This window comes from Takifugu flavidus, chromosome 7 (assembly GCF_003711565.1).
Source record: "Takifugu flavidus isolate HTHZ2018 chromosome 7, ASM371156v2, whole genome shotgun sequence".
NCBI lineage: Eukaryota > Metazoa > Chordata > Actinopteri > Tetraodontiformes > Tetraodontidae > Takifugu > Takifugu flavidus.
Genome location: NC_079526.1, coordinates 6920802 through 6933049, shown reverse-complemented (window position 1 = coordinate 6933049; position 12248 = coordinate 6920802). Strand labels below are relative to the sequence as shown.

Sequence of the window (12248 nt, the reverse complement as noted above, 5' to 3'; positions counted from 1 at the left end):
GCACATCAGCCCTCCTGAAGACTCTTTAGTGTAACTCTGTGGCAGGTTGCAACACTTGAATGAGAATAGACGATCCAAGGTGTTAAGATAATTTAAACGGGAATTTATTGGAATTTTTACATTTTAAATACAGACGGTAACAAAATTTTAGATCGTCAGAAAGCGAGACATTTTCTTTTTTCCTTTGTGTTTTTTTTTCTCTGTGCGGTAAAACTATTTACAAAATATATCTGTGTGTGTGATAGAAACTGTACAGTCGTCTGTCCACAGAGGGTAAAAGCAGACACATGGGGTGAGTGAAGGTCAGGGTGGTGGCGTGAAACTGAACCAGGAGGTCATGGCAACGTCAGTGAAGAACAGTTGCGTCATCTTCTCTTCATGCATTGTGATTCATTAACGGTTCCCAAACTACAAACCAAAACAAGCCAACCAAATGTGGAAACCCTCACTGTGGAAATCATTGACCATATCGTTTACCAACCTTGCCTCGTTTGTAAAATTTAAAATGAAAAACAGAAGGGAAAGTGATCTTTGGTTAGTTTAGGCCTTCTTCATCTTGGACACGTGGGAGCTGCCATTCTCGTGCGGAGTGGAGCCGTTGGCGGTGCCGTTGTGGATGCCGTTGCCATTCTTGTGGTGCTTCCCGTTGGTGTAGACGGACGTGCCGTTCTGACACTTTTTAACGTCCTGCTTGGGCAGCCGCTTACCCTTCACGTACGCCTGGATCCAGAAGTTGGAGAAGAGCACAAAGAAGAAGGTTCCGTACACCCAGACAAGGTGGATTACCATGGGGAACTGGTAGTCACAGCTGTCCATGAAGTAATACTGAGTAGCGTGGAGTGATACCAGGACAAATTGGACCTGTCGGGAGGCATCAGGAGACAGGTTAGAAACGTAGGACAGGCCACACCTTCTGAAGCTCTCCCCCAGCAGAGTTCAGTTAAAACGTGCATACCAGCTGAATAGCAGTCATGTATTTTTTCCACCACAAAAACTTCTGGAAGCGAGGGCCTGCAGCAGAGAGGCCGTAGTAGAAATACATGATGATGTGGACGGTAGAGTTCACCATGGCGTGGAAAGACCCCATTCCACCTGTGGTATCAAGGACAATGACATCTCAGTCAAGCACCATCAAGACAGCAGAGGACAGTGGAGGTTAATCATTTTCAGACTGATAAACCGAGGCAGCTACTTTACAGGAACACGATTTCCTTATCAATAGCAGACACTGCTGCAGATTGTGGGGGTTAACGGGTACAAGAATTGGCAACGTGGCTAATGGCGCCATTAATTATTGCTGATATCTTCCAACTCACCAGGAGCGTAGGAAACTCCCCACCACCAAGTCCAGGGCATGAAGGAGTGGTGGAAGATGTGGAGAAATGTTATCTGGCCGTGTTTCTTCCTCAGCACAAAGAAAATCTGATGAGTAGAAAAACGGTGATTAGATAATGCCGAGGTTATCGAACAATATCGTCAAGGTCACCGGTGGTGAACTTACTGTGTCTATGAGCTCGATAATCTTGGAGAACCAGAACAGCCAGGCCACTTGGACCATCTAGAGTAGAGAACAAATGGTTAAATCAACTAATATAATACGGAAGTTTATAACAGAGTCATCAGCGATCTTACTCGTAGCGCTTCAGGACTGTCGGATGTATCGACTGCATCGCATCTCCAGGTGTATGTCGTGACCCAACCGGACATCAGGAACTGAAATAATTGGAATATTTAGTAGAAATAATGTGGAGACAATCCGTTACAATCCAAAAATGGCGTCTCACTTCATAGACGATGAATATCGACAAGGCCACGAGGGCAAAGTTGTACACTATCATGGCTTCTTGTAATTTGAAGGGCTTGCGGTTGGCCATTATTCGAGGCCCCAGGTACAGTACAAAGAACAGGTAGCAGAGCAATATTGAAGTCATCGGGATCGGACTCTGCATGAGAGGATACCCCTTCAGCCGCGGATCTACAAGAAGTTTAGGACATGTTAGACCAACAGAACCGTCCGGGGGAACCGTCTTGGGTTTTATCAGCTCACTCACCAATTCCTGCCAAGAGGTAGTCGTATATATCCACAGCGTGTGAGCCCATCTCCTGGACACCTCGCAGTAAGTTTGCCATCTTATACTGTTGTTATTCAATGATCTGTCAAAAACAAAAGACAGGAGCAACTTTTGTGAATAAAAGCAGATGTTACTCAGAAAAACCACCACTTTGTCTACAGAAGTCAACAGTTATGATCATCCCCGGTGATCAGAGTGTTGCCTTGATGAATAAAAACCAATGGGGAGAAGCCTTTTCCACAATTTACCTATTCAGCAGGAGTGAAATGAAATTACTGGGAGAGCAGCTTCTCCCTCACTAAACAGACACTCCCAACAAATATCCCAGGATCCTTTGCCCCAGCTGCAACCACTCAGAAACATGGCCTGATGTTAGAGGAGGTGCCTGAGGGACAGCCCTCCTTCAACAATAGGATCTCAACTTGGCACAACTTCTGTGCACCAGTTGCTCTCCAAAAGTTCTTTCTAATGTGGGAAATGTAAGGAAGGTGAAGATCCCTGGGGAAAAAAACGTCAGCTGTGTTTGAGAGAATGACATCTGCAGTATAATTAGGGACCGGTTCCAGTCAAACATATAACAGAAGCACAGTGTCTACACAAGAACGTCGTTATGCTTCCATATCAGCTCTTTTTCCTTTCTTTATCAGGTCCAAACTGTGGCGTGTTCAGAGTACAGGACGTGCAGGGTGCGGTCTCCTATCACAACAGTGGACCCAGAAAGAGCCATTGTTTGACGTGAAATCTACTAATGTGCCCAAAAAAAGCATGACATTAATCCAACATAAATAAAAAAACAAGCATTGTGAGGATACTGAAAAGAGGTTGCGTCATTGCAGATCGGTAAAGCTTACAAGAAGGCATACATTTAAAGGCCGTCTCCAAACAAACATCAGTCTCCAATCACAGGCTATCAAACTGGAAATTAGGCAATTTGACCCAGATGTAAGAGGATAAAAGTGAGTTCAGGGAGTTTTAGCCCTCCAAGCATCATTTTTCTCTTGAATAGTCCTCCTGGGCGGGTTCATTCATGTCAGAGTTAAAACTATTCAATGATTTTTCCTGTTGCTATTTTTTTTCCAGTTCAACCACAAGTATGTCAGCACCAGAACATCCACCTGGTCAGTCTTGTTAGGCTTTTCCAGTGATCAAGTGCAGCATTCCAGACCAAAAGCTGCAGCGCCGAAGGCGGCGACTTACTCGATTGTGTTAAATAGTAACGAGTTCCAGGTGCTTTTGGGCCACCTCCTGTGTTCTCCATCTAATTATATAATGCTTCAACCAAATCGATCAGTTTCTTTCTGAATTTTTAGTTGAGGAATGTTTAAATCTCCTCATAAGACCTGAATAAGCCTCCGCAGTGGCAAAGATCCATCAACTTCTGCATCAAGCCATCAGGAATAACTGCCCGATCTCTGCAGTAATCCAAGGGCGTGTGTGATCCATATAACATATACTTTTTTTTTTTTGAGTTTTCTGTTGTCTAGCTGCGTCAGCTACACTGGTAGGAAATCTACAGGAGGAAAAAGTAGCCTTCAGGCCTGCTGCTCCCATGACAGAATGGAGCAATTTAGTCGTAAAGCACATGACCACTTTAGCAAAAGTCAACCTTTAAACAATGGCTTCTGTCATGTGTTGAATGTTGCTGATTTACAGCCCCCCAGCTACATCTTATCACCATAGTGAAATGCTCACAACTCCGTGTTCACAGTTACTCTTTCAGCGCGAGGAAGCCTGAACACAGAGGCTGTTTTACATCCAGCACGGCAGAAAGAGAAGCAGAGTTCCTTATGAAAGCTGTGTCAATGAATCATAGGGATGGAAAATGGGAAACTCGTGCTTCTCGTCCTCGGAGTTAATGATGAACAAAGAGGAACAGACATGCAGTTGAGACGTCATTGATCAAACACACGTGTGTGCTTTAAAGTGACATATGAAACGCCAACAAAACCCTTTCCTGTTTAAAGAAACTGCCGAGTCGTGTGGAGCCTGTCCCAGTTAGTCCTCCCTTACATTGAGCAACTTACCTTTGGCAAGGCGAGAAATTTTCCAAGTGATCATCAAAAGTCAACTCCTCCTTTTTTTTTTTTTTCTTTTTTTTTTTTTAAAGCACAGCAAAGCCCCGCTAATCTCCGATGCAGGCAGCGGCAGAAAGAACGGCGAAGCACAGAGAGAAACAGAGAGAGAGAGATGAGAGTGGGGGAAATGAAAAAGTAACCGGACCAACTGTGACTGGTACAGCAGTCTTCCAAATCCCCACCCTCCCTGACTCACAAGGGATGAATAACTAGCTCACAGGAAAAAGGGAGTGAAAGAGGGAAAGGGAGAGAGAGAGAGAGGGAGCGGGAGAGAGATAGTGCACCAAGTAAGCTACTCAACAGACTACTACTGAGTTCGCGCCGCAAAGGGTCACTCATAAAGACCCACACATCAGAACAGAGAAAAAAGAGGAACGACCTATTCCTCCTTGGCTGAAACCCCAACTTCAACAAGGTTGTGACCCCCCCATTTCACTCTCCTGGTCACACCCACTACCTGCTGAAACACATACAGAAGGCTGGGGTCACCCTGAATGTCTCCTCTCAGGGTTGGGCAGATATTGTTATGCACTGTAGGGGTGGTGGGGGTGGGGGGTGGTCAGTGGAGACGCTGTTGTGATGAAGAGGCCTATTGTTCCGCTGGGCCTGGACCTCTACCCGACTGCCACCCATTGAGCAAAACCAACATCCATCCCTCGATATCAAGGATTCGAATCCTTTTTCGCTTTTGCCCTTTCTGGGTTCTGATCCGATGCCCGTTTCCCAGTAAAGTTAAAAAGGAGCCCCTCACGTCATGGGCCCCTAAAGTTAAACACATGCTTGTTAACTGGTAGGACTGCAGCGCTAATAGATTTGACCTACTGTTTAAACTGGGCTGGATAAGATAGCGTTACCAGGCTACTGTGAGCGCTGTAAACTGATGAATAAGATTAATGTTTTAGATTCTTCCACACTTGATATACAAAGAAGGCTCTTCCGTCTGTTATTACCAAACACTGTCTTCTCACTGCCACACCCAGCTTTAAAAAGAGGAAGAAATGGAGCCGATAGTAGTATGTATGTTATTATTTGGACTTGGGTGTGCACGGTTTATATGTGTGGAGGACAACTTTTGTATATTTGTATCCATCCCAACCTAAAGTTACACATCTGGGAATCAGGGCTTTGTTTCCACATGCCAGCCAGTGCCGTGCACGGACCTGGGAGGAGGCTGACAAAGTGTGCAATGGGGAAATTGTGCAAAATACATTTTAATCTCCCGTCAAAGGCATATAAAATAGTTGAGCACTTCCAGCATATCCTCCCGACTCGAATGATCCCGCTTGTGTAAATAGTCTTTTCGCTTATGTTTAGTAGCTGTTTGACTGGGCTGGTTTTACCCGTCACTCCATGTGCCTGCCAGGCAGCGTTGGGGTGGGGGCGGGGGCGGCAGCACTCCCTTTTCTCCTCCAAATACCGAAACACACCTGAAAACATAGATCATCTTTTCCTACTTTCAGATATGATTGTCATCTTGTTCATCTCGTCCTGGGAGACGCCCCTTTACACGTGGTAAGATAAGCAGCGCAGGTGTTTGTTGTCATCTAGTTTATTTCGAAACATGTCAAAAAATTATAATCGTACAAACAATCGTACAACAGTGGACAGACAAAGGCAACAAAAAACTATGATTTTCATAACCAAAAAGCAAAGTAGTAATAATTAATGTACTATTTTTTGGGGCTTAATTATCAATATGCATCTACACAATATTTAATTATCATATACACATATAAACACACACTAACACACGCAACCAAATAAATAGTAAACTCCCTGTGTTTAAAACACCTTCACTCCTCTAGCCAATGAAAATCATCATTATATTTTTTATGTTTATATTTGGACATCCCTTCAACAGCAGCGGTGTGGATGATGCAAATATAAACAAAGGACTGAAACGACCCCTTTGCATAGCAATTAAATGCCAGGTAATGAAACCACTATAAAGCAGTTTCCAGGGCTGCAGCTGTGAGCTGAGGCCTCATGGAATTTCCACCAGCACATCTCACACTCCTGTGATGAGAGATCTGGCCACTGGGCAAATCTAAACGTAAAGCTAGGGTCAACGGCGTTGGCGGTTCGGTTTGTGAGCTGGCGATGTTTCATATCAGAACAGCTACTTTCTAAACACTTACAGATACGGAACAAAAATAAATGAATTAAAAGCCAGCAGTTAAACAAAGTGGCTTAGCTCAAAGTCATCTGAGAGAAGCGAGTATCCAGATGAAAACCAAGATAATGCTGTATTCAAACAAACTGACCCAACAACCGGTTCAGCTGTTTCACAATTTAAGAAGTGATGTAACAGACGGGAAGTAACAGCCATTATTCTGAATAAATAAGGAGGTAAATTTAAAGGGCAACACACAGCGGACGCTGCACTGATGAGAAGCGTCAACAGAGGCCAAGAAACCGAGTCAACTGTCACTTTATGGAGAAACATTTCCAGCGATGGTTGACAAGATCTAATGGCGCAATCTGTGGTCACAAAGTGTGAATTGTGCCAGTTTGTAAGAAATTCCCTCCATTTCAACACATATTGCACCGACAAATCCCCGGAGAGTGTGTGGGCCAGCACGTGAAACACTACACACTCAGCATTCCTGTTCTGCAAGATTTCTTTTCTTTTTATTGCCGTATTCGACTACATAAAATTTCACCAAAACTTTTTTAACAAGACTGGTGGTGAAACACACTTAGGTCTTCAGCTACGGTCACTAGCTTGAGCTTAAAACCCAACAGAGACTTTTGTATGACAAACACAAACGTGCATACGTCGCTGAAACAACGAAGAAAACCCGGAGGGGACAAAAGTCAGTGAAATCGTAAAAACCCTTATGGCAACTATTACCAGGCAGCGCAAGAATGTTGCAGTGTCTGCCTCAAGGTTGTCATGTTTACACCATCTTACCCTCATTGTGTGTGTGTGCGTGTGTGTAGGGGAAGCAGAATCACCCCTAACGGCAAGTGTACAGACAAAGCCGATCATCCAAAGACCGGTTTCATTCTATTCATTCCCTCCCCCCCGTCTCTGAGAAGTTTCTCCCACCAGTAACTTAAATTTCTGAACCTTTCCATTGCCAAGTAACTGCATGAGGCCTTGACTCAAACTGTTACAGTTGCAGCGACGGGCAAAAGTGGAAGCTGCAACTGTGGCGCATGAAAAATATGAAACTCTTGATTTGACTCATGGGACTTGCAGATGACTTATTAATGTGGGTTTAAGGTCACGTTGCTTTTAATTGAACCGCGCGGGTCCTGGGTGACGTGTGCAGACTGTTGAGGCGTGTTCACACTCTGCTGCAGACTATGGAATGCAATCTGGACAGGTGATCTGCGCTGGCACCACCCACCTGATATCTGATCAATAAATTACAGCCTCATGAGACCCAATGGTGGAACAGATGGATCCGATTTGTAGGTAAATTGACTGAAAGAGGGGGAAATTCAATAAAAATAGAATAGAACCCAGATGGTACAGGATAGACCATCAACACTGATGGTTCCAAACATCAGGTTGGTGTGATGGTGTGCATTAAAAAGGAAAAAAAAGAGGATTCAGATCAACCATTACCCAGATTATCAAGTGAGCTGTGTGTTGCTGCACTGCTGGTATGTGTTACAACGGTTGTTACAACGTAACACATACCATAAATGATCTCACACACTAGCACAGTGAGTCATTAATCACCTATTTCTCATGAAAGAACTCCTTTGGTATTCTACAACGCAACTAGAGGTGTTAAAAGGGAAGAGACAAAGATTACGCAAGAGTTAATAACGACAAGAATGACAAACCAAAGAATTCCCAGTATATTTGCTCCAACAGCCCAGCCTACTGACGTTTAATTATTAAAAGACCTTTAACAAACTTGCAATTGTCTTTGCAGATGTGGACACACAAGCGACGGAACGTAACCTGGTACAAACACCTGGCCCGATTACCCCAAAACTGACGAGGCAACGGTTCAAAAGTTGATACAGTTGAATTTCAAATCACACTTTAATGAGAAACCAACAGCCAAAAGCATGAGCAAATGTTACCAACGATTGAAATCCCAATAGGAGTCACCAGAGACCCAAGACCAAAGAGGGGAAAATCCCAACTGTTGTGTGTTCAAGAAACAATACAAGAGGTCAAGGTTGACAGTGAACCAAACGAGGCCACAAATAGGGAGGATTATTCCCAATTCTCAGCATCAGAAGGCGTCCTCTCATTTTCCGGATCAACAACAGTTACAGTCATTCACTTCAAACCACCGTCCCAGGGAATTGTGGGAAATACCTAGCCAAAGACATGAACTGCATTGAGGTATTTACAAGGCATGTCCAAATTGATACCTGCCGCTGTGGGGGTGTCAAAACAAGTACATGGGCCCTCCCAGCACCACAACAATCCCAAGCCAGCTTACTTACACATCCCCACTGCCCAGCGGCTTACCCAAACATCTGATGTCCAGGCAACGTCCAACAATCGGCCAAATGATCAGTGGAGCTACACCCACGGTTTGAACGACAGCACAAGTTTGTTATTGTTGCACCGACGAGCAAATTCATTCAATCAATGAGTTTAATCCCAACCCTGCACCGCATTCACCATTTATTAATGCAATCTCAGACCATGAAAGAAGGCAGTCAAATGTCAGCTAATGTTATCATTTTCTTTATTAACTTACCTAGCACACATCCTGAACCTAAAATCCTCTTTTTAAAAAAAAGGCCCACCGTGGTACATTGTGCAGCATGGAAATCTACTGGCGTTTAGCTGTGTTTTCATTTTACTGTGTTGAAATTCTGACCACACCCTCTTCAGTGTCATCACACATCTGGCCTGTACACAGCATTCAACACTTTCAGCACTTTAATTAAGACTATACTCCATTTTCAGGGCCTTCAGCGTAAACTGGCTGACAAGCAGTTTAATGGTCACGTGTGGTCCGCTCCATCTTTGAAGAAAAACAAAGCAGATGAAAGTCAAGTTATTATTAGGTGTTTGTTTTTTGTTTCGGTTCAGTGAGGAAGTGTTAACACAAGGGAAATGAGCTGTTGCACGATTAAAATAAAGTAGTGAAAGCAGACGATTGGAAATCAGGTAAAAACCTTGCAGCTGACCCAAACTGGACGATACTTTTGTAAAAGAGAGCTGAGCAGCAATGGACAATGAGAAAACAGCAGATAATCCAAATTACACCAAGTCATGTGGGAAACATGGAAGTGAATCTGTCCAAAATATCCACAAAGTGCCTGCAGGAGTCTGCAGTCGCAAAACTGAGAGGGGGGGGGGGGGGGGGTTAAATAAACTGCTTAGATTCACAGTTTTGAGCACCGCACGGTCACATGAGTACACAATTAATCCTAAACCAAGGGAACACTTCATTCTCATCAAGGGTCAGAATCTGAGGACAAAAAACCCTCAAAAAGCACCAAAGGACAACAGCAGCTGCAGCATCCACCTATGGAAACCCTGACAAAGGGAACAGGCAGACCATCTCTGCCATCCCATAATGTCGCCATTCATCTCTGTGACATGTCAGTCACTCCGATGAGCCCCTGGAGCTCTAACTGTCACCTCCAAACACGTCTTTTGACCCAAAACACGCTCACAAATCCTCTTCCAACAACGCCACAGCGGAGTTCCCAGACTTTAAAAGTAAAGGTCAGAGGTTGAGGTCACTGTTCTACCATCGCCGGAGTTTGTTTTATCAACAGAAACACACCTGGACGGTTGACCCGGACCTAATGGGTCTCCATCCCACAGCCCATGGATACAGTGTTTACATGTCCACACACGTGAGAGCAGAGGACAAACGAGGGCCAGCAACTGACAAGAAATGCCACAGAGGCACAGTTTGCACGTCTTAATCTGCAGTGATGCAAGAAAAAGTGATTAGCAGTTTCATGCAGGGGCTGTTAAAAGCAGATTGGGAGCAGGCTGTGAATCAGTCGAACCCGGAATCAGCCTATATCTGAGCGTTATCGCTCTTATGGCCTGGAGCGAGGTTGGGTAAGTTTTTGAGAGTTCACCAGAGCCAATAAATATTAACACGCGAACTTTGCACAGAGCTACAAATAAAAAATGACAGTTTTCCAACCGTATAAAGTAACGGAGGCTGTGGAGAAACGGGTTCCTATGGGAAACTGCTGATCAAAAGCTGGATTAGTCAGACAGGGGGGATTCATTCAGGAAAGAAAACGTTTACCACTGCAGAGGTTTTCTTGTTCAACCCAAACAGGGCATGCAACACGGTGGTAACTGGGTTTAATCCCGCTCTAAAACAGAGGCGAGACGGATGGTGCGTTGGTCAGTGTGTCGGCAGGAAGGAGCTGCTCAGGGCGGATGGTTCAGGTCCAACTGTCACCCTTTGTCCGCAGCACAGGTGCGGATAAGGAACAGCGGGCAGATAGAGGACGATTCCATCAATACACAAATTTATATGCAAATCCACGCACGGCCACGCGTTTTCAAGGGACGAGGCAGCATCCCGCGCTCAGGCAGCCTGCAGCCATTTACAAAACGCTTACATCGATTCATCTGGAGATCACTGATGTAAAGTAATTATACAAAGTTATTGTTATAAGCAGACCACGTCGTCTCACAAGAAGATGATCGAGATATTCAACCCGGGCAAACGCCCCACTTCGTCAGATGAAAAGTAACGAACATGAAGTCGAACCGTTTTTCGAGCGCGCCTGAAAAGTTGGACCAGCGACGCCCGCTTCGACAACGACATAAACGGACGAGAGGTTTGAAAGAAAAAGCTGTAGAAAAGTAACAGACCTGTGGAGGATGTATTGTGGGGGGGGAGGGGGTAGTCGAATGAAAATGTCGCCGAACTCGTGAGCGAAGTCAGCCCTCGGCTTCCTCTTCCTTTCCGTTTAAATCTTAGAGACCCAGCCCTGCGGGGAAAGGTGGAGCCATCTCCGTCCGTCCGCTGCGCTCACTTCTGTCGCCTAATATGGACGTAATCAAACTGGCCATCAAACACTTTTATCAACAAATTGCACAGGAAAATACACGGCAGCCACTTTTAAGACTCCTAAAAGATGAGCTCCGACGGGGCTGTAGTCGTCTAAGCTCTGTATCAATCGTTTACAATTAAAGATTCATTAAAAATGGACATTGATCATTTTTAATTATGCCCGCCTGAAAATCCAGTGTTTAGTTGTGGTATTCATTCATTCATTCATTGGTCTTGTTATGTATCTTTGTTTTCTTCAGTCTTTTAAGATCATTTTAGCAAATCATACATTCATAGCTTTGATACAAGTTTTACATAGAATTGTGTTGGGAGGGGAAAACATACAAGTCCATGGGAGGTTGCAATAAAACCGATTGCCATGTGAATTTATAAATGCACTCAAAATGGAAATACAAAATTATGACAGTGTTACATATTGTTGTTACATATAATGTGGTGCAAGTAATCAAAGCAAACATGTATTAATAAATAAAGTTCAATGAATAAAGTTCATCTTAATCTTAATAATGTTTAAACGATGTACCACTTTTAAAATGATTAAAAGTCCAGACACAGGAGAGATTTTTGGAGGTGGACGTGTTCTCTTACTACAGTCATAAATCATCAAGCTGCACAGATGTGCTGTTATTTATTCTCTTCCTGTGCCTGGAGCCTGGCCTGAGATCAGTGCAGGACTAATTGGATACCACTGTTTACAGAATGGACAGAGGGATTTGATCAGATGCACCAAACTACTGTTAAGATATTATGATTTAAAGGTTACAGTTTGACTGTAGCAGTTTCTGAGCTTTTTTTAGGCAGTCATGTGTACTCAGGGTGACAGGCAGCATGCTTTCTGTGAGTAATGAGTCACTGCACGATCAAAGTAGGAGGAAAATGCATGACAGGTTCTTCTTCCTCCCGTGCCACATTTCTGAATGGTGACATTGCACTATCCAAAGTAGAGCATAGGGCAACTATAGGTCGGAGGTGTTTCATCCACATACTATGAGTCATATTGTTTCCATTTTATCCTTCCTGAATATTTATTAATATTAATATGTATCCTATCTGAATATTATATATTCTTATATATTCTGATATGTATATTGTATGTATATGATATATATATATATATA

General features: G+C 43.9%; 1 protein-coding gene across 2 annotated transcripts; it reads right to left on the bottom strand.

The window, feature by feature from the left end:
• Positions 1 to 82: 82 nt before the first annotated feature.
• elovl1b (ELOVL fatty acid elongase 1b) lies at positions 83 to 11085 on the bottom strand. Of its 2 annotated transcripts, none has more exons than XM_057037472.1 (8): positions 10929 to 11085; positions 2052 to 2154; positions 1785 to 1975; positions 1633 to 1713; positions 1502 to 1558; positions 1317 to 1422; positions 956 to 1092; positions 83 to 861 (listed from the first exon to the last, which is right to left on the bottom strand). In XM_057037472.1, exons 2-8 carry the CDS (start codon positions 2128 to 2130, stop codon positions 541 to 543), a joined length of 972 nt encoding a protein of 323 aa, XP_056893452.1. In that variant the 5' UTR covers positions 2131 to 2154; positions 10929 to 11085; the 3' UTR covers positions 83 to 540. The 2 variants fall into 2 exon arrangements, with proteins under 2 accessions (XP_056893452.1, XP_056893451.1); XM_057037471.1 differs by lacking the exon at positions 10929 to 11085 and adding an exon at positions 4097 to 4354.
• Between the last annotated feature and the right edge of the window lie 1163 nt (positions 11086 to 12248).